This window comes from Neovison vison, chromosome 12, assembly GCF_020171115.1.
Source record: "Neovison vison isolate M4711 chromosome 12, ASM_NN_V1, whole genome shotgun sequence".
In the NCBI taxonomy this organism is placed as follows: Eukaryota; Metazoa; Chordata; class Mammalia; order Carnivora; family Mustelidae; genus Neogale; species Neogale vison.
The window spans coordinates 81,487,008-81,511,157 of NC_058102.1; the positions used below are offsets into that span (position 1 = coordinate 81,487,008).

The window sequence follows — 24,150 nt, forward strand, 5'->3', positions numbered from 1 at the left end:
TTCCTAGTTTTTGACAGATTTGTGCATATATATGTATTCTCCTTTCACTTTCTGAAGTACATATAGACCATGAATAGTGAATATTGAAAAGTCTTCAATCCTCTTATTACTAACAACTTTATAAAAGTATCATCAAAGGTGATGTTTCAGTGGCAGTTTGCTTATAAATTAACATCTTAGGTATTTAATACTTTGAATCCCTAACCTCAACAATGATATGTTAGTTTCCTGACTGCTACTTTGTGATCATCTGTGTAAAGTCAAAGATCAAACTTATTCAGGAAAAAAGAGAAAATACTGTAGGTGAGCTAAATAAAACCCTCATGTTAAAAAAAAATAGACAAAATAGAAAAAATATACAAATCAAGTATTATTTTGTTTCACACCACAAAAAGCAAAACATCATTTTCCAAACTCCATGAGAAAGCATTTATATTTCTATGCTGTCATCAGTCCTTAGCCAAAACATACCTTAAAATATCCATGTGCATTATTTCTCTGTCCCAGCCAAAACGTTGTACCCAGAGGCAAGTCTGTGGAGGGCTTTTCAACCACTCTCTCATATATTCTGTAAAAAGGAAATATCAGATAGGCAGTGTGAGTTAACAGTCATTTCTTAGAATCTTCCCCTTCATAAACTGAGAAGATTTCACTTACTTATTGCAGTCAACATGCAAAATCAAATGGGAGGCACTGATGGCTAAAGAGAGCTTGTGCCACTTGTCATCAGCCAAAATGTACGGAAAGACTTCTGTGTGCGGGTGGTGACTGCCTGAGCGGTAATGCAGTCTGACTTCATTCCGATGGCCGCTGCTCTCCAGTTCCAGGTACCTGCACAGAGAAGAGCCACATGGGACCCAGTGAAAATAAAGTTCCAAAATTATGGACATGACCTCGGGCCCCCAAAAGATAGAGTCTCATGCTTTTCCTATTCCTCTCACTGAGGAAAACTAAACATTATATTGTAAAACAGACATAGGAATGGTCTAAAAATATGGAGTAAAGAAAGAAAATCAGTGAGAAACCTTACAACCTAAGGTGGTGCTTTCCTAGGTTTTCTTTTTGTCTCATATATCCCAGATTTCATTAAGGAAACCAGCAACCTGGGGTACTAGTGAGTGCAGACCAAAAAAAAAAAAAAAAGAAAAAGAAAGAAAGAATAAAAATATGTGATATAGCTATAGATACCTTCTTACAAAAACTTGCTCTCTAGCCAAGGGCCAGGAAGTGGAAGCTTCATGAAAGAAAAACTTTTAGAGAATAACCACTCTATTCCTGACAAACATCACAGGGAAAAAAAACAAAAACAAAAACACCTGGCCCCATCCCCAAACAGACAGTAAAGCTTGTGGGGAGCCTAGATTTCTACCTTTCTAAGGCACCCAATACCTCCACTAGGGTGGTGACAGAAAAGGCCAAGTAGAGAAACAAGACTTTAAACCCAGTCAGCTAGTAACAAGGTCCCTGATGGCACCAGTGGAGAACACATTGGGGCAGAGCCTGGATTTCCACTCCCATCCAGCAGTTACAAAGTGTACTGCCCCTTCTCCACTGAGATGGTGTCAGAGAAGGTGCAGTGGAGAGTCAGGACTTTCACAATCACCCAGCAGTAACGAGACCACCCCAAATGCAGTATCAGTAGAACCATGTGGGGAGTTGGAACTACCACCCGCATCCAGAAATAATACAAGCTCCCCCTCAGTTCTCAATAGAAGGCCAAGTGGAGAACCTCCTCCACCTGAAAGTAACAAGATGATACCTTCACATTTCTTACCAGATTAATGTCACAGAAAATAGCTAAAACCAGGAATTTAAGTAAGGCACAAGTCTCAGAACGTTATAGAAAAATGAAATGAAATGTTTCATTTCATAGCATGGGTTTTTTTTTTTTTTAAAGATTTTATGTATTTATTTGACAGAGAGAAACCACAAGTAGATGGAGAGGCAGGCAGAGAGAGAGAGAAGCAGGCTCCCCACTGAGCAGAGAGCCCAACACGGGACTCGATCCCAGGACCCTGAGATCATGACCTGAGCCGAAGGCAGTGGCTTAACCCACTGAGCCACCCAGGAGCCCCTGAAATGTTTCATTTCAAAAATGGAAAACAAGGTTTCAACTGAAAATCATATGCCATATCAGAACCAAGATCTCAAATTTAATGAAAAGAAAATCAAAAGATACCAACACTGCAATGATAGTTGTTAGAATTACCTGCCAACAATTTGAAGACACATAGACAAAAATAAGAAATTATAAACACATATGGACACTTGAAACAAATGAAAAAACAGAAAGACTCAGCAAACAAACAGAAGAACAAAATAAATAAAGGAGAACCAAATGGAAGTTTTAAAACTGAAAAATACAGTAACTGGATTAACCCAAAGTATGGGCTAAACAATGAAAGGGAGGGGACCAAGAAAAGAATCGGTTAACTGAAGACAGAACAAAAATAATCCAATCTGAATAGAGAGAAAATAGACTGGAAAAAAAAATGAACAGTCTCCAAGACCTGAATGATTATAACAAAGGATCTAACATTCATATAAGCAAAGTCCATAAAAGATGAAAAAGAGGGTGACCTGAAAAAGTACTTGAGAAAATAATGGCTGAAAACTTCCCAAACTTGGGAAGAGATATAAGCTCACAGATTTAAGAATCTAAGCAAACCTCAAACAAGATTGATTAAAATAAATACTCATCATAATTAAGCTTCTGAAAAATAAAAACAAAGAAAAAACTATTGAAAGAAAGAAAAAAAATGATACATTGTGAATAGGGAATAACAAAGTGATAGTGGATTCCTCAACAGAAACAATGGAAACCAGAAGGAAGTATGGCACAGTATTTTTCATGTGATGAAAGAAAAAGCTGTCAGCCCAGAATCTTATACCCACCACAAATATCCTTCAGAAATGAAGAAGAAATCAAGACATACTCAAATGAAGGAAAACTATGATAATTTGAATCAAGTTTTAAACTTAGGTATGTTATGTGTAAAGTACTTAGTGAATACTGCAGAGGACATGTAGAGGAACACCTAGATCTATAGCCTTTTTTCATGAATAATATAGCCAGAAGCCAAAATGATATCACCAAGGGGAAAGATCAGTAGAAAATGGAATTAATTCATGACTGAAGCCCTGGCATCCAACATGATGGTTTGAATAAAACCTCTCCATCTTACTACTCTATATAACTGAGTTAATAATAAAATAAAAGGAAAAAACAGTTATTTAAGAACTTGAGATAATTTATTACCACTGATGATGAGGCCAGCAAGACACAAAGAAAGGGGTACCTGGGTGGCTCAGCTGGTTAAACATCTGCTTCAGCTCAGATCATGATTCCAGGGTCCTGGGATTCAGCCCCGCACTGGGCTCCCTGCTAAGCGGGGAGTCTGCTTGTCTCTCTCCCACTGCCTCTCCCCCCTTCTCATGTACTCTCTCTCTCTCAAATAAATAAAATCTTTAAAAAAAAAAAAAAGACACAAAATCTGAGAAACAACACTAAGCTATGATCCTGGAAGACAGGATTTAGTAGTATCAGGTGCATTTTTTAAATATCAATTTGAGGAAGGTCTTATACAAGGATGAAGAAAGAACAGATATAATAAAGCACAAATGAGTGGGTATTCCACAGCACAAGGGTATCCATAAGAGTCACAGAGTTTGAAAGAAGCTATTGGGTAAAAGGCAGTGCCTACTAAATGCTAGGCTGTCTTATTATCTCATTATCTCAACTGTCTTTTTTTTTTTTTAAGATTTTATTCATTTCACAGACAGAGATCACAAGTAGGCAGAGAGGCAGGCAGAGATAGAGAGGGGGAAAAAGGCTCCCTGCTGAGCAGAGAGTCTGATGTGGGGCTCAATCCCAGGACCCTGGAATCATAACCTGAGCCAAAGGCAGAGGCTTTAACCTACTGAGCCACCCGGGTGCCCATCTCAACTGTTTTAATTGGGACTGAGGCCACATGGGCAGAAATTGGACAAAGACTGGAAAGAAAGGGTTCAAGGAAGTAGAAGACTCAAAGGAAATGAGGCTTCCTTATTTTAACAAGAATGAACACAAGAGCACATGGTTTTAAGGTTGAGGAAGACCCTCTAGGGAATATGGACTTCTCTGATGACTGAAAATGCATACATGCAAATGTGTACAAAATTTGGCTTGCAAACTCTGCAAGGGATTCACAGATCCCAAGAAGTACATTCAGGGACTCTAAGCTAAGTATTCCTCCATTTTAGGAAGACCAGCAGAATATAGCCACTTGAAAAAGTTTGACGATGTGCTATGATATATATTTTTTTCTGATATAAAATAATTAGACAAAAATTCAGAAAATACACAAAAGCACGAAGAAGAAAATTATAAAAATGTTTCAATACATGTCAACTATACTTCAAAAAATATCTCCATACATATTTCTTTGTGCATCTAAACAATTAACTCCTTGGAATAAATAACTACAAATGAAATTGCTGGTTCAAATGTTACACATATTTCAAAGAGATTTGTTATATTCACTCATTTACTCATTCAGTAAATATTTTTTGGAAAGCAAATTAAACCTAAAGCTAGCAAAAGGAAGGAAATATTAAAGATTAGAGCAGAAATAAATGATATGGAAACTAAAAAATAATAGAACCAATCAATGAAACCAGGAGATGTTTCTTTGAAAAATTAATAAAATTGATAAACCTCTAGCCAGAATTACCAAAAGAAAGGAGAATGGACCCAAATAAATAAAATTTAAAATGACGAAGACGAAATAAAAGCTAACACCACAGAAATACAAACAATTATAAGGAAAATTTATGAAAAACTGTATGCCAACAAGTTGGAAAACCCAGAAGAAATAGATGAATTCCTAGAAACACATGAATTACTCTAGGAACATATAAATTACCAAAATTGAAACAGGAAGAAATAGAAAATATGAACAGACTGATAACCAGCAAAGAAATTTAATCAGTAATCAAAAACTCCCAATTAAAAAAAGTCCAGGACCAGATGGCTTCACAGGTAAATTCTACCAAACATTTAAGAAAGCATTAATACCTATTTTTCTCAAACTGCTTCAAAAAAATAGAAAAGGAAGGAAAACTTCTAATTTCATTCTATGAGGACAGCATTACCCTGATACCAAAACCAGATAAAGACACCACTAAAAAAAAAACAAGGAAACAAAGAAACAAAGACAGACCAATATCAAGATGAATATAGATATAAAAATTCTCAGTAAAATAGTAGCAAACTGAATCTAACAATACATTAAAAAAATCATTCACCATGATTAAATGGGACTTATTCCTGAGATGCAAGTGTGGTTCAATATTTGCAAATCAATCAACGTGATATACTACATTAGTAAAAGAAAGGATAAGAACCATATGATCATTTCAATAGATGCAAAGAAGCATTTGACAAAGTACAACACTCATTCAAGATAAAAATCCTCAACAAAGTAGGTTTAGAGAGAACACACCTCAACAAAATTAAGGCCATATCTGAAAAACCCACAAATAATATCATCCTAAATGGGGGAAAAAATGAAAGCTTTTCCTCCAAGAAACAAGACAGGGATGTCCATTGTCACCACTTTTATTCAACATAGTACTGAGAGTCCTAGCCACAGCAATCAGAAAACAAAAAGAAATAAAAGGCATTCAGATTGACAGAAAGAAGTAAAGCTTTCACTATATGCAGATGATATAGTACTCTACATAGAAAACTTGAAAGACTTCACCAAAAAAGCTGCTAGAACTGGTAAACAAACTCAGTAAAGTCACAAGATATGAAGTCAAGATACAGAAATCTGTTGCATATTTATATACCAATAATGAAGCAGAAGAAAGAGAAATTAAGGAATCAATCCCATTTACAATTGTACCAGAAACAATAAGATACATAGGAATAAACTTAACCAAAGAGGTGAAAGACCTATACTCCAGAAACTATGAAATACTGATGAAAGAAACTGAAGATGACACAAAGAAATGGAAAGATATTCCATACTCATGGATTGAAGAATAAATATTGTTAAAATGTCTATACCAGGGGCGCCTGAGTGGCTCAGTGGGTTAAGCCTCTGCCTTCAGCTCGGGTCGTGGTCTCAGGTCCTGGGATCGAGCCCCACATTGGGTTCTCTGCTCAGCGGGGATCCTGCTTCCTCCTCTCTCTGCCTGTCTCTCTGCCTATTTGTGATTTCTGTCTGTCAAATAAATAAATAAAGTAAAATAAAAATTAAAAAAAAATTTCTAAACCACCTAGAAGAATCTGCATATTTAATGCAATCCCTTTCAAAATACCAACAGCATTTTGCACACAGCTAGAAGAATCTTAAAATTTGTATGGGACCACAAAAGACCCTAAATAGCCAAAGTTATCTTATAAAGGAAAACAAAGCTGGAGGCATCACAATTCCAGACTTAGAATTATATTACAAAGCTCTAGTGATCAAAACAGTATGATACTGACACAAAAACAGACACACAGATCAATGGAAAAGAATAGAAAACCCAGAAATGAACCCACCGATTACATGGTCAGTTGGTCTTCAACAGTGCAGGAAAGAATATCCAATGGGAAAATAAATATCTCTTCAAAAAAAGAGTGCTGGGAAAACTGGACAGCAACATGAGAAAAATGAAACTGGACCACTTATTTACACCATAAACAAATATAAATTCAAAATGGATTAAAGACCTAAATGTGATGCCTGAAACCATAAAAATCCTAGAAGAGAACACAGGCAGTAACTTCTTTCACACTGATGGTAGCATTTCTTTTTCGATGTGTCTCCCAACGCAAGGGAAATAAAAGCAAAAATAAACTATCATCACTACAACAAAATGTAAAGCTTTTGCACAGCAAAGGAAACAATCAACAAAACTAAAAGGCAACCTATAAAATGGGAGAAGGTATTTGCCAATGACATATATAATAAAGGGTTAGTACCCAAAATATATGAAGAACATCTAAAACTTAACACCCCAAACCTGAATAATCCAATTAAAAAATGGGCAGAAGATATGAATAGACATTTTTTCAAAGAAGATATAAAAATGGCCAACAGACACATGAGAAGATGTTCACCATCACTTATCACCAGGGAAATGTTAATCAAAACTACAATGAGATACAACCTCAAACCTGTCAGAATGACTAAAACCAACAACACAAAAAACACCAGACATTGGCAAGGATGTGGAGAAAGAGGAACCCTCTTGCACTGTTGGTGAGAATGCAAACTGGGGCAGCCACTCTGGAAAACAGTATGGAGGTTCCTCAAGAAGTTAAAAATAGAGCTACCCTACAACCCAGCAATCACACTACTAGGTATTTACCCAAAGAATACAAAAACACTAATTCAAAGGGATACATACACCCGGATGTTTCTTGCAGCACTATTTACAGTAGCCAAATTACGGAAGCAGCCCAAGTGTTCATGGATAGATGAATGGATAAAGAAGAGGTGGTTTATATACCATGGAATATTACACAGCCATAAAAAAGAATTAGATTTGGCTGTTTAAGACAACATAGAGGGTATTATGTTAAGCCAAATAAATCAGACAAAAAGAAATACCAGATGATTGCACTTATATGTGAAGTTTAAAAAAAAACAAATGAATAAACACACAAAAAACTGAAACAGACCCATAATTACAGAGAACAAGCTGCTGGTTGACAGAGGGAAAGGGGTAGGAGGATAGGAAAAATGGATGAAAGAGTGTGGGAGGTACAGATTCCAGTCAGAGAGTGAATAAGATACAGGAATCAAAGACACAGCACAGGGAACATGGTCAGGAGTACTGTTAATAACACTGTATGGTGCCGGATGGTAGGTACCCTTGTGTTGAGCGGAATCACTATGCAGTACACCTGAAACTTATGTAAGCTGTGTGTCAATTACACCTCAATTTAAAAATAAAATTGACAGGGCACTTGGGTGGCTCAGTGGGTTAAAGCCTCTGCCTTCGGCTCAGGTCATGCCGGCCTCTCTGCCTACTTGTGATCTCTTTCTGTGTCAAATAAATAAATAAAATCTTTAAAATAAATAAATAAATAGATAGATAAAATAAAATAAAATTGACATGTAGGAACATCTGGGTGGCTCAGTAGGTTAAACAACTGTCTTCAGCTCAGGTCATGATCCCAGGGTCCTGGGATCGAGTTCCGCAACAGCTCCTTACTCGGGGGGGGAGCCTGCATCTCCCCCTGCCTCTGCCACTCCCCCTGCTTGTGTTTTCTCCCTTGCTCACTCACTCTCTCAAATAAATAAATAAAATCTTTTAAAAAAATAAATAAAGTAAAATAAATAAAAGACATATAAAGCATGACTATCAACTTCTCTAGAGAGAAAAAGTGGAGTGAATTATCCCCTGAATTTGTGAAGCCATCTGTGATAGATGTTATAGGTCAAATAGAGTTCAAAAAATAAAGAAATTATATTTTCGATATCCAATTCTCACAACACCTTCAATTTGATGTGAAAGGACCAAAAAGTAGACATAGGTTGAGCACAGCTCATAAGGGAATACATGCTCATTGAAGAATCATTAAATTAATAAGTCATTTAGTACATAAGATTCCATGTACTTAATTTTAATTTAAAATGTGGTCAATAAGTCACTTTCTAATATCCGATTTGATTATTCAAATCAAGCCCTTTTGTGAGAAAACTAAAATTAAATTCGCCCCTTCTGGATGAGTTTTAACAGTTTCACCTGCTAAAATGGTTTAAGTCAGCTCTGCATTGAAGGAAAGCACTTGGTGATCTCTTAAATCCCAGTAAATATATAAATATTATCAAGGTTTCAGATTAATGGCAATTGTGTGTGTGTGTGTGTGTGTGTGCATGTGTGTCTATTTAAAAGAATATACCAATGTTCCTCTCAATTTCTAGATACCATGGCTTAACAAGTATATTGAGGTATGCAAGCAACCACACTATTTCAAAGAACAAACAACAAACAATATTTCTGGAAGAAGATGATATCCCAAGTTGGTGACTTTTCATCTTCACCTTCAGCTAAAAAATGATTCATGATGCTTTTAGGGATACATCCATCTGGGGTGAGTAAGTGGCGCTCAGAGACCCTCGATGCCCTATGATTTCATGTAGTATTTTATCTGGTTTCAAATCTTCCTCTTAAGCTAACAATCTGCTTTTCTTAGGTCCTAAAAATCAATAGGAATTCTTAGGCTGAAAGAGGTTAGCCTGTGTTGGAATTTTCGGCAGCTTTATGTGTACCACGTTGTGAAACTATGGGCAGACAATAAAGGAAAGGCACTGATGCATTTAAGACAGCGAGAAGTTCTAGGCAAGCTGTATTTGAAAGAAAGGAATTAGTCACAGGGGAGAGTAAGCTGTCAATGCTGCAGCATCTGTTTTCTGACATGCTTCATGGGTCATCATGTCTCCTCTATCGTGCAGAATACATAAGAGCCAAGGAAGAAGGTAATAGGATTCATGGGTCACCCACTAAGGTGACATTTTGCTCTTAGTGAGCCCATTACCTTGAGTTCCCAATTGAAATAGGTACAGGACACCCCTAACTAGAGGAAACAGAACCAATCTGGCCCCAAATCCTAGCTAATACAGAAATGCCAAGACGGCAGGAATCTTGTTTAAGTGTTAGCATACATTTTTTATGGCAAGGCAGTTAGAAAAATTAAAAGACAAATATTTTCCCAGCTGTGCCGACTGGTTTTGTGTATACTGTAGCAAGTTCAATAGGGCCACGATGATGCTGTTGAAACAAAGAAGTTAGCTATAAGGAAGACAATTTCTGGATCAAAATTTTTAGTCTAGCATAAAAGACCCAACAAAGGAAAAATAGATGGCCATTGTCTCCAAGAGCAAAAGAGAGCACGATTGCTAAGCCTGTCAACAGAGGTCTAGGATTTTGAGAGAAGTAGAAAGGCCATGAACGGGCTCTACAACGAGCAGAAAATTGTCAAGTGGCTGGAAGGAAGGGCTAGTTCAAATGCTGATTCTGCCCCTTACTGTTACCTTGGACATTGGACTTAACTATTCAGGGCCCTCTCCTTATCTGCAAAATAGGGATAAAAATGGAATAGGAATAACCTTCAAGACAGTGATGAGCACTTAGTGAGATTAATCCATGCAAGGTGTTTAGAGGGTGGCATGATAGTGTAAATAAATTAATAAATTAATTTTTAATTAATTAATAAATTAATAAAGTGTTAATGTTTACAAAGCAGAGAAAAGATTCCGAGGAACCTAAGAAATCAGTGAACTACTACAACCCTTGAGATTAGCAGATGCTCTGCACTTCCATCCCACCACTCCACCAATATCTTTTGGCCACCTGAAGGTCAGGCATTTTACCAGCACAGAGGATACTGGGAAAAAGAAACAAAGGCCCTCACAGAGCTTCGTCTTCCATCATTTTCCTGAATAGACACTGCCCGGGATAATAATTTGCTATAAATGTAGGCATCCTCATTCATGTCTACCTTCCTGTATTTCTGCCAAGTCTTTATTTTACATCATTTTATTTATATCACTTTATTTTTCTACTGTTTTCATATTTATTATTTCATGTCATTCTACATTATTGAATCTATTAGAAATGGTGAACTCAAAAATAAGCACAGTTTTTCTTAATGCAACTTAATAAACCTGCAATAAACCTTGGACTCTGACAAGTTAGAGGTTGAAAAGGTTTCTGTCATATGTTTAACTCAGTTACTGGCTGATGAAAAGCAGTCATATTTATTTTTAAATGAAGAAAATATGCATTTTTAATCTGTTAGAAATGTCAAAAAGGAAAATCCCAAAACTAGATGAAATAAAATTTTTGAAAAACCATAATAAATGGAATAGCCATGGACTCTACATATAAGAGCCCATCAGCAAAATCTGCTTCTAGCATATCTTCTATACATTCTGATCTTATTTTTATGAAAGTCTGTGATATTTTAGTCCAATAAATGGAATATGGTCTATAAAGCTAGCACAAGAAAGGTAGAAAAGGCAGGAAAATGGAAGTAAGATGTTATTTTCTCTGAACACATTCAATATAAATGAATAATTTTCATTAAAGAAAAGTATAGTAGTTAAAGATGCGTTACACAGTGAATGCTGATATGCACTTAAAATGAAATACAAAAAAGTTTCACTTACCATATTTGGGAAATATATTTTTATATGATCTATATTACTCAATTTTTATAATACTAGAAAATGAATTTAAAAGTTAACGTGAGTTTCAATTTTCAATGTCATTTTTAATTCATGTCACTAAGAAGCAATACTTTATGATTCAGGTGGGTATGGCCAATGGATGTTAAGGACAGAGAGTAAAGGTCTGATGAGGAATAGCATACTGGAATAAAATTGGAGTATTGCCCCATAAAATACTAATTGAAATCAGAAGGGAAAAATATTGAAGAGCCTGGCAGATCACCAACTTGACCAGGTGATCAAGGTTAACATCATGAGTAGTGAGACAGACTGATAAAGTGTACCACCTCTAGATGTGGTGTACTGAGGAGAGCCAGCACCACTTCTGCAGTATTCGCGGCAGGAATGCATGGCCTGAGTGATGAGGAAGCATGAGACGGACCCAGGAGGAGGCTGATCCTAAAGAATGAAATGCCTGTACCTCTAAAACCATAAGGGATACCAAAGACAGAGAAAGGTTAGAATTGCTCCAGACCAAAGTTGATTATGAGATAAGACAACCCAATGTAACGTGCTCTTGGATTGAACCCCGGGCCAAGAAGGAAAAAGTGACATTGTTTGGATGGCTGGTGAAATATGAATGGGGTGTGAAGACTAGATGATACTGCGGTGTCAATGTTGATTCCTGGACTAGGAGGTTATATGTTGACTATATAGGAGAATGCCCTCATTTTGAGAAAACACTCACCAAACTATTAAAGGTGATAGAAAATATTGTCAGTAAAAGTCATACTGGAATAAAAGATAGAGGGTGATGAAGTAAATGAGTGAAAATATTACCAATTAGGAATCTGGTAAGAGGAGATGTGGGAGTTCTTTGTACTAACAACATATTTTTTCCTGTAGTTTTGAAACAATTTCAAAATAATCTTTACTTAAAAGCAAACATTAACCTGGGAAAACTCTTGTATATGTGATTGACAGTAGGTTGACATCTCTTACATATAAAAAAAATTCTTATGAATAAGCAAAAAAATTTGCAAGATTACCATACAAAAACGGGAAAGGATATTTACAGATCATTTATCAAATCAGAGACACCAACAAGGTAAAATACAAAAACTTTACAAATTCACAAATATTCAAAGAACAGTAAATTTTAGAAATGACAGCCATTTCTCAGATGTCATATAAGCAAAAAGTACTTACATATAATCCTCAATGTCTCAAAATGTGTACATAGTTTAAAGTTGAAGTCATTTGCAAAGTAAGTTTTTCCTCTGTGTTTCACTCAAAAAACAAATCTTACTTCCCTTTTGGTGCTGTTTAGGGCATTTTTACTGGCTAATTAAGTAGGTGTAAGCTGAAGTATTCAGTAATTCGCGTACTCTGGGGCACATCCAGCACCCTCAAGAATAACCAAACATAATTTCACAATACCTAGAAGTTTTAAATAACCAAAGGTTAAAGTTCAGAGGAAAGATGACAGCATGTCAATCATCAAAATGCTCAATTGATAAAATCACTGAACAGAAAAGGCAAAATATGAATGTGTTTTATCCAGCTGTTATGAAATACACTGATACATGGTTTCAACCACAAAAATAAACTCCTCTCCAAGCTCAATGTAATTCAAATGTGCACAACAGCAAGAAAAATAAGATTTCTTAAGTAATAGAAATAACATAAATTCCACTGTCAATATTGACATCAAAATAATAATTAGCATGGGTCTTTTGAAAAGGCACAAGCTTCACCATAACTAAAGGATATAACAAAACAAGTTACAAATAAGCTGAATTGTATTTCCTTTCATTTAATAAGAAACAGCAGAAAGATCACTATAATTTTTTAAATGAGATTTCTGTAAAATAATTCTAGGTTATTGATCAAAGGCCTATAAAGCATTTAGGAAGCTTTCCATTGACTCTGGAAGACAAAAGCGAGAAGATTTTAATGCTAAAGAATTAAAATATATCACAAGAATTCCTCAACCTTCATCTTGGAAAAGATCATCGAAATGTCATTGCTATATCAATGTATGGCAGTTTAAGAAAACAGAATTAAATGAACTTTGATGGCAACTTGAAAATTTTCTTATTATACTCAGAGTTGTATTCAAAGAATCCAACTTTCTCCCAGAGACAAAAGAGAAAGAAATTTAAACACTATGAAAGATGCTACTTTTGATACAAAACAGAATCCATCTTCCTGGTAATACTATAATTTAAAATTCTTTTGAAAATTGGAAAACGTAATAGAAAAATAAAGATCCCACCTGACTAGTAGCATAATCTATAAGGTTCATAGGAATAGATTTAACAAAATGTGTGTGTGCTCTTTACGAAGACAATTATAAAATAGACAAAAGAGGACATGGAAAAAAATAGAGAGATAAGCCATATCCCTGGATAAAAGAACTAACCACAATAAAAATGTTAATATATGTAAATATATAAATGTGATATTATTTCAATACAAACACCAATGGGACTTTTTTCATAGAACTTAACAAATTACCTGTTAAGTTTATATTGAAAAATGAAGAATGAAGTTTTAAACATAGCAAAAAATTCTCTCTTTTTTTTAAGATTTATTTATTATTTGAGAGGCAGAGAGAGTGAGCAAGGGGGGGAAGGGATAGAGAGAGAGGATCTCAAGCACACTCCCTGCTGAGAACTGAGCCCCAACTGGGGCTTAATCTCAGGACCCTGAGATCATGAACTAAGCTGAAAACAAGAGCTGGATGCTCAATTAACTCAGCCACTCAGGCATCTCATAAACATAGCAAAAAAATTCTTTTTTTTTTTTTTTTTTTTTTTGAGAGCACAAGTAGGGGAAGCAGCAGGCAGAGGGAGAAGCAGGCTCCTGGCTGAGCAAGGACCTAGGATCCTGGAATCATGACTTGAGCTGAAGGTAGATACTTAATTGACTGAGCCACCCAGGTGTCCATAGGAAAAAAATTCTTAATGGGAACAGAAACCTGCATGATGAGAAGAGTTTTATAAAACTATAGTAACTGGACCAAGATGGTAATATAATCTGTTCCTGATCTTCCATAAACAAACAAACTAAACCAACAACTATTCAAGGACAAGACACCACTGAGAGAATTCTAGAACACAAGGATGAGGCTGAAGCACCCGCTATACCTTAGAAACCAAGACAGACTGCCTTAGAAGGGTAAGAGAAGCAGCCACACATTGACTGAATTGCCCTTCCCTCAGGCCATGCAGGTCTCCCCTGAGTTTCCAGTCCCTCTGGTAGGAAAAGAACTCAGGAGTACAAACAGCATCACTCCACCATCTGAATCACATTGTGGGAGCCCCATGGAGATTGCAGGGAAATCTACAGGGCTCAACCAGGAATCTCATTATGATGGAGAAGAGGGAGGGACTTGAGGCAACCAGCCCACAGATCGTAGCAGACTGAATTCATATCTGCAGTGCCCAAGTAGTCATCCCAACTAACACCTTCTCTCAGGTGCAGAACCTAGCTGAGGGTTCATGCTGACCAGGAAACTCCATGCAGGGCAGATCTCCCTGATTCAGATCCTCAAATGAGGAGTTTTGCCAGCCACAGAGACCAGTTTGCCCACCCCCAGGCAAGGAACTGAAACACAGCCCCATTCACTTTGGAGAGTGTCTTCCAGCCCCATCTAAACAAGAGGACTGACTCAAACTCCTAGAAGCAGGGCACCCCAGGGGCACTTGAGCCAAGAGGTAGGCAGGCAAAGCCATAATGAGCATGAAGCATTCCCAGTTTATGCTCAGGCAGGGGGATTAATTCACAGCCACGGTTGAGTGTAGCTTCCAACCCTTCCCAATCAGAGTCTGTTTGGGAAAATGAGAGTAGCTTGGAGCGGCCCCTTCTCCACTGCCCCCCAAAAAGCTGAATCACAGCCCCACCTGCTAAGGAGTCTTTCAGTCTCAACTGACCAGAGGGCTGGCAACAGCTCCTGGAAACTGTGAGACCCAGCAGCACTCAAGCTGAGAGGAGGCCAGGCAGAGCCAACAGCTCGTAGAGCAAAGCCAGAGCTGCTGTTCGGTCAGGGAACTTGGAGAGCAGTCTGGCTGCAGTTAAGAGAACAAAGGGCTTTACCAGCTTTAGAGCTGCTTCTTCGTCCACTCAGGTGGGGAAGCTAATTCATAGACCCACTCATCACTGATTACAGCCTTCAGCCTGTCCAACCAGGGAACCTGCACAGCCCTTTCAACAGCCCTATGTACAGTGGGTACTTGAAGAAAGAGCACAGCCCAGGGCTTCCTACAACTGGAGAGCAAAACTGGTGGCCTTACTTGACCAGGGAATTCATTGCACACTCTGGCTTGATTTGGATCCCCAAACAATGAGCTATACAGGCCCTGAGTCCCATCCCGCTGCCCTGCCAGGGTAGAGAAACTAATTTATAAGCCCCATCTACAGCTGAATATAGCACCCAGTCCCAAACATCTATAAAGCCTGACCAGAGAACGCAGGCAACCACAGAGCCCATCCTACAGCCTCACTCTGTTAGGGAACAAAGCCATCAGTCCCATCCAACTGTTGTCTAGCCAGGAGTTTACTCTCCACCCCTCAACCCTGTCCTCGGAGCTCAACCAGCTGCCTTGCCTCAAAACAGGCCTCAAAACAGCTGCCTTGCCTATAATAACAGGCCCAACATACCCAAAGACACTACCAGCAGACACATCCAGAAACCCAAACTGGGCTGACTGGTAAAAAACTGCCTCTGCCAAAGCAAACCTATAAAATCTGGAAAGGGGCTTGATCACTCATCTGCACAGATACCAACAGAGGAAGCAAAGATCACAAAAAATAAATGTGATACTATCAAAAGAAATGAATAAAGCTCCAATAACTGACCCTAAAGAAACTGAAATCTATGAACTGTCAGGCAAAGAATTCAGAACACTTCTTTTAAGGAATTTGGGGGACTATAAGAAAACACAGACAACTAAATGAAATTAGAAGAATAATGTATGAACAAAACAGAAGTTGACAAGGAAATAGCAACCATTAAAAAAAAACAAAACAAAACTGGAATTGAAAAGTACAATAACTGAACTAAAAAATACAACAGAGAGTTCCAAAACAGACTCGACCATGCAAAAGAAAGAAACAGCAACCTGGAAGATAGGGCACTAGAAATTACCCAGTCAGGAGGGGGAAAAAAAAAGAGTAAAGAAAGCCTATGGGAATTATGGGAGACAATGAAAAGAAACAAAATACAGATAATGGGAATTCCAGAAGCAGAAGAAAAAGGGACAAGAACAGAAAGTGCTCTTATTATTTTTTATTTTTTTAAAGATTTTATTTATTTATTTGACAGACAGAGATATAAGTAAGCAGAACAGCAGGCAGAGAGTGGGGGAAGCAGGCTCCCAGCTGAGCAGAGAGCCTGATATGGGGCTCGATCCCAGGACCCTGAGATCATAACCTGAGCTGAAGGCAGAGATTTAACCCACTGAGCCACCCAGGTGCCCCCAGAAAGTGCTTTTAAAACAATAACGGCTGGAAATTTCCCAAACCAGGGGAGAAAAATGGACATCCAGATCCACAAAGCCCAAAAGACTCCAAATAAACTGAACCTGAATGGAACTACGCTGAGACCCATTATAATTAAATTGTCAAAAATCAAAAACAAAACAAAACAAAAAACCTTTTAAGAGGAGCAAGACAAGAGAGAAATTACATGCAAGAGAATCTCCCTCCATAAGATTATCAACAAATTTCTCAACAGAAACTTTTCAAGCCAGAGGAAAATACTGAAAGAAAAGGACTGTCAAACAAGAATTCTATACCTCGCAAAACAGTTCGTCAGAAGTAAGGAATGGATAAAGACTTTCCCAAACAAACAAAAGCCGAGGGAATTCATTCCAATCAGATATGTCTTACAAGAAATGCTAAAAGAAATGTAGTTCTTTGAGTGGAAGTTATTAAAATCATGAAAACATAAAAAAGGTAGTATCGAGCTCACCAGTAATGGTAAATAAGTAGTCATGGTTAGATTCTGCAGTATGATAATAGGGGTGTATAATTCACTTACAACTCTAGTTTAAACGTTTTAAAAAAACGAACATAGTAAAAATGAGCATAACTGCAATAACTGTTACTAGTCACACAGTATTAAAAACATGTAAACCATAATAGCAACAATCTAAAATGGGAGGAGAAGTAAAAGTGTAAAGTTTATGAATTCTATTGAAGCTAATTTGTCAGTTTCAAGTAGGGTATTATAAATTTAAGATACTTTATGTAATCCTCATGGTAACCACAAAGGAAAATCTGGTAGTAATTACACAAAAGAACACAATAAAGAAATTAAAGGATGTTTATGCTAAGTGAAATAAGTCAATCAGAGAAAGACAATTATCATATGACCTCACTGATACGTAAAATTTAAGAAACAAGGGAGAGAATCATAGGGGAAGAGAGGAAAAAAATGAGACATGATGAAACCAGAGAGAGAAAAAAACATAAAAGAGACTCTTAATCATAGGAAACAAACCGAGGGTTGCTGGGGTAGGGGTGAGGGGGTGGAAGAACGGAGTAAATGGGTGATGAACACAGGGGAGGATATGTATTGTAATGAGCACTGGGTATTATATGAGACTGAAGAATTACAGAGCTATACCCCTGAAACAAACAATACATCCTATGTTAATTAAATTTAAATAAAATCTTTAAAAAGAAAAATAAATACTAATTGTTCAAATGCAAAAAAATACAAATAAAAAAATCAAGCATGCTGATACCAAAAGATATCAAAACACAAGAAAAGACAACAGGGTAAGGAACAGAAAACAACCAACAATGGCAACAATAAGTCCTTACTTATCAATAACTGCTTCAAACATAAATTCACCAATTAAAAGATTTTAAAAGGATAAACAGATAAAAAAATCCCAAAATCTGACAACATGTTGCCTATAAAAGACTCACTTTAGCTTTAGGGACACACACAGACTGAGCATGAAGGGATGGAAAAAGACATTCCAAACTAAGAGTGACCAACAAAATCAGGGTAGCTATACTTCTTTCAGATAAACTAGCTTTAAACTGGGGGGAAAAAAAAAAAAAGGAAAAATAGATCAAGAAGATCATTATATAATGATAAAGGTGTTAATACATCAAAAAGATAAAACAATTGTAAATATTTATTCACCCAATATTGGAGTACCTATATGTATAAAACAAAATCTAACAGAGCTAAAAGGAGAAGTAAACAATAGTGCAATAGGTGGGGATTTTAACATCCTACTCTCAACAATGGATAGATCATCCAGACAGAGAATAGTAAGGAAACAGCAGATTTGAACAATATAAACCAAATGGACTTAACAGTTATTTATAGAACATTCTATCCAATAAAAGCTGAATACACATTCTTCTCAAAAAAACACATGAACACATGGAACATTTTCCAAGATAGACAATTTGACAGGCCATGTAACAATCTTAGAAAATTAAAGAAAATTGAAATCATACCAGTATGTTCTCTGACCACAATGGCATAAACTAGAAATAAATAAAAAGAAGAAAACTGGAAAATTCACAAACACATGGAACTTAAACAACCACTCTCCTGAACAACCAATAAAGAAGAAATTAATGGAAAAAGAAAAGAGTTTCTTAAGGCAAAAACACAACAAACCAGAACTTATATATGCAGCAAAAGCAATTCCAAGAGGGAAGTTCATTGCAATAAATGTCTACATTAAGAAACAAGAAAGAGTCGGGCGCCTGGGTGGATCAGTGGGCTAAGAAACAAGAAAGAGGGGTGCCTGGGTGGCTCAGTGGGTTAAGCATCTGCCCTTGGCTCAGGTCATGATCTCAGAGTCCTTTGACTGAGCCCCACAACAGGCTTCCTGCTCAGCAAAAAGTCTGTTTCTTCTTCCCCCTCCTCTTGCACTCCTGCTTGCTCATTCTCTCTCCCCGACTCAAATAAATAAAATCTTTAAAAAAAAAAAAGAAAGAAAGAAAGAAGAAGAAGCAACGAAGATCCCAAATTAAGCATCCTAACTCTGTATCTTAAAAGGAACTAGAAAAAGAAGAATAAGCTGGGCCCAATATTAGCAGAAGAAAGAAAATAATTGATAAGATAAAAATAAATAAATAAAATAGAGAAACACTAGAGAAGATTAACTAAACTAAGAGTTGATTCTATGAAAAGATAAACAAAATTGAAAAAAAAAAAAAAAGACCCAAAAAACCCTAGCTAGACTAACCCAAGAAGAAAGAGAAAGGACTCAAGTCAAAAAATAGGGGCGCCTGGGTGGCTCTGTGGGCTAAAGCCAATCAATGCCTTTGGCCCAGGTCAGGATCCCAGGGTTCTGGGATCAAGCCTCGCATCGCACTCTCTGCTCAGCAGGGAGCTTGCTTCCCCACCCCACCCACCCGCCTGCCTCTCTGCTTACTTGTGATCTCTATCTGTCAAATAAATGAATAAAATCTTTTAAAAAATTATAAATAAAAAAACGACACAAGGTTGCTGGAGGGGATGGGGTGCGAGGGATGGGGTGGCTGGGTGGGTGATGGACATTGGAGAGGGTATGTGCTATAGTGAGTGCTGTGAATTGTGCAGGACTGATGATTCACAGACCTGTACCCCTGAAACAATAACACATTATATGCTGATTTAAAAAAAAAGATATTGGTAAAGAGTAAAGCATCGTAATCCTAAACAAATGTTGGCTTTTATCACCTGTGGAAAAGAGAGAAAACGGAGATGAAACTGTCAAGAGCCAAATCTAAATCAATCTATATTGCAAATTGTTAAAAAGTGGTATTTTCTATCAAAAAATAATAACCACCCACACTTCCACTGTGTTAAAGGTAATACCTATTTCTAAAAATGAACTCCTGAGCACATGTAAACATTTTTAAGTGTGGAAAAAAAAAAAGGAGGTGGGGGGCACGTTACAACATACATTACAGATATTCAAAGAATCAGAAGAGGCTACTGTGAACAACTATACCCCAACAAACTGGACAACCTAGAAGAAATGGAAAAATTCTTAGAAACATAAAACTTACCAAGAAGGAATCAGGGGAAAAAACAGAAAATCTGAATAGACAAATTACTAGTAACAAAACTGAATCAGTAATCAAAAATCTTCCAATAAAGAAAAGCCCAGGACCATACGGCTTCACTGGTGAATTTTACTAAACATTCAAAGAATTAACACCAATTCTTCTCAAACCATTCCAAAAAATCAAAGATGATGGAATACTTTCAAACTCATTTTAGAAGGCAAGCATTTTCCTGACACCAAAACCAGAAAAAGACACTACTAGAAGTGAAACTATCAGCCAATGATGAATATAGATAAAAAATTCTCAATAAAAGACTAACAAACCAATTCAGCAGCACGTTAAAAAGATCATTCATCATGATAAAGTGGGATTTATTGAGGTATGCAAGGATGGTTCAATACATGCATATCAACCAATGTGATACATCACATTAATAGAATGAATAAAATATGATAATCTCAGTAGACAAAGGAAAAAATCATTTGGCAAAATTCCATACCCATTCATGATAAAAACTCTTTAAAATAAATTAGGCATAAAAGGAACATATCTCAACATAATTAAGGTTACAAAGAAAGTGCACGGCTAGTATCAGTCAGCTGAAATTTCCTTCTTTTCCTTAAATTTCCTAACTGGCTTTCTCTTCTCTTTCAGGGAGGAGAAAATAATGCATTTTTTCTTCACTATATCATTAACATAATCCCATCCTATAGATATAGGATTATCAGGTAAGAAAATTTAGTATATCAAAAATACCATAAAGACTTTAATGCAGATGAAGAATACAGATGACATAGAGTTAATGTCCTCATTACATGGAACTCATTTAAACCAAAAACTGTTTATGCAAGCACATTACTGGTACAAAAATAAGCAGACTGACTAATGAAACAGGAGAGTCGGGATTTATTTATTTATTTTTTGGTGTGTGTGTGTGTGTGTGTGTGTGTGTGAGAGAGAGAGAGAGAGAGAGTGAGAGACAACATAAGAGAGGAGAGGATCAGAGGGAGAAGCAGACTACCCCTGCTGAGCAGGGAGCCTGATGCAGGACTTGATCCCAAGACTCCACAATCATGACCTGAGTCGAAGGCAGTTGCCTAACCAACTGAGCCACCCAGGCACCCCTGATTTTTAATATCAGTATAAGATTGCATTTATGATGAAGGAGCTGCGGTTGAAGGGAGGGGAAAGAGTTAAAAGATGTTGAAATAGTTATCTGTTTAAAAAAATGTTTAGAGCTTCATTGTTTTCACCTAAAATAAATTTTAGATGGCTTCAAGCATTAGATGAAAAGGATACCATGAAAAAAATACATATTTAATAAAAAAGACTATCTGAGGGAGGCTGGGTGGCTCAGTGGGTTAAAACCTTTGCCTTTGGCTCAGGTCATGGTCTCAGAGTCCTGGGATTGAGTCCTGCATCGGGTTCTCTGCTCCACGGGGAGCCTGCTTCCTCCTCTCTCTCTGCCTGCCTCTCTGCCTACTTGTGATCTCAAGTCAAATACATAAATAAAAAATCTTAAAAAAAAAAAAAAAGACTATCTGACCTAAAGGCAATGGGGGAAAGCTACTATGCCCTAAATTTTTGACATGTCAGCATCTTCAAAAATGGTAGGAAGGGAAAAAATGAAGTCACAAGTGTTGATCAAAGAAAAAAAAACAAGAACTAAAATAATTCTCAAACTTTCCATTCCTGAGGAAATATTTAGAAAAATCTTTTCATCATTAGAAGTATTCTCTTTTAATGCCAGAAAAAAAATAAATAATAAATAAATAAGTAGCAAACTGATCATTAATAGCTACATGGGCCAATTATTTCTAATGAACAATTAACCTTTACTATCACACAAAAAGAAGTAACATGGCAATGTAGAAAGGGGAAGCACGAAAATATTCAAGCAGGAACACCAGGTTGATTTCCTCAAACATGCGAGGCTTGACCCTCAGAAACAGTTGCCTACACAATAGCCAAGTCACTGGTAGTCACACATCTGGAGTAAAGAGTAGATGCAAAGAGGCTACGAGATGGATATGGCAGAAGGGTCTTGTGTTTGTCTACGATATTTGGGGCCTGATACCTGAACACGGTCAAATAGGATGGAGGACTACAAATACGGCCGGTCCTCTGCATCTCTGTCTGAGGAGGTAAATACCCAAAATGTGTGATGGGAGTGGATATGGGGGGGGGAGGCAGCAGCAGAACTGATTCACTCCTTGGTCCTGCAGCAAGAGTGGCACCAGTACAGGAAGGAAAACGGGGCCTCAGTTCTTCAGTACGAAAGAGAGATCTGTGCTCCATGAAATAACCTCTCTATATTAAAATGTGTACTTGCTTTCATCACTTTATCTATGTATAAATTTGGTACACACAAACTATGAGAAATCCCATTTGCTTGCTGTCTTAACTTTAATTGTTTCTTTGATGAGCAATTCACCATGCCTACTTGGTAATGACATATGCATGCTTAACCACCTCAGAATATACACTGCAGCTTTTCTAATAAAGTGGGGGGGGGGTGTCAAAATACACATTAAGATGCAATTTTATCTGAGATATAAATAATGATAAACATACTTTAAGAGAATAGAATATGAAGTTTTTGTGAATTATGAAGAACTTGGGGTTTGAAATTTTAGCTTATAAGTCCTATTACCTTAACATTATTTATTAAGCAATGTGCAATGAAAAAGTAAAGGGTGTAGTAGCTGTTATATCAGTCTGTTAATTTTATCCATGATAAACAGTCATCTTTTAGTTCAGAACCATTAAGCCAAGCAAATATTGCCAGCAAGTTTAATTTTTACTTAGTAATGTCAAGAAAGAGAAATGACCTACTACATGACAAGCACTCACAAATATGAAGATACATTTTATCAGCCTCATACATAAATACATTCTTACTCATCCAGAATGTATAATAATTAATACTAAGAGAGTAGGAAAAAAAATCTCATTTATTTCACCTCAACTTTATTAATATGGAAGATGATGGCAGGCTACAAGACAGTTTGTATTTATTTGCAAAGCTATTGCCACAAATCCTTCCCATGTATTTGGAAAGCAAATTTATAGAACATGGAGGAAGAGAACAGAGTCATTTTGCAACTTGGGGAGATTTTTTCGTTTATTTTAACTTATAAATATACTTTGCTTTTCAGTGAGTGTTTACTGTTTTCATGTCTCTCTTCTAAATCTCCTGTATAAATAGATAAGTGAATCAGTCTTTTGGAATTATTTCTCTATTTTATTTTTTCCCTTTTGAAATGGAATAGTCAGAAAACCATAATGATGAGAGAATTCTCTGATCTGCCTGAACATCTTCACTCTTTCAGACATAAAGTGTCATATATTATGGTTTGTTGTTTCAGTTAATACTGGTATTAGCCAAATACACACAGAGACAGCTGAAGAGTCTACCAGCTTTTTACACCGTGCTCACAGAAAGTCTGTGATCTAATTTTTAATAATAGCCCCTACTTGAAAAATACTGTTGGAAACACCATTGAAGTCTCAGCTGGGAGGCCAAGTAAGACTACTCACAGCACACCGGGACACTGCTGATGAGGTTCCCCACAGTTTTGTAATCATGTAACTTTGAAGCTGTATTTTAGTACCAAGGTTTGACTTAAGCCCTCTTCCAGTTCTGAGATGTTGTGATGTCTGTCCTTCCTACTTCCATCTTGCCGTTTGTGCACTTCAGATACCCCAGAATCCAGAGTGGGTCTATTAGTCTCAGATGTCCAAACCAACAAAGTTGTGTGATTAGGCTTCCAGCCTGAATGCACTGGCTGAGACGTTGCCATATAGCTCATTACAGGTGTCGCTATTTTCTAAGAACGGGACTTACAGCCGTTTCAAGGCAGTGACTGCCAGTTAGTGAAAGTCTCACACTAGAGCTAATGACATTTCAGAATAGATTAGGCAGCCTGCATCAATATAGCAATTTCAACATTCTTCAGGT

At 36.9% G+C, this 24,150-nt stretch overlaps 1 protein-coding gene across 1 annotated transcript in view; it reads right to left on the minus strand.

Annotated features, from left to right (window-relative positions):
* NELL2 (neural EGFL like 2) overlaps nucleotides 1-24,150 on the minus strand; it is a 326,760-nt gene that overhangs the window by 242,376 nt on the left and 60,234 nt on the right. The window contains exons 5-6 of the mRNA XM_044227205.1: nucleotides 658-831; nucleotides 472-568 (exon numbers count right to left, since the gene is read on the minus strand). Of these exons, the coding sequence (XP_044083140.1) occupies nucleotides 472-568; nucleotides 658-831 (271 nt within the window). The remainder of the gene's footprint in view (nucleotides 1-471; nucleotides 569-657; nucleotides 832-24,150) is intronic.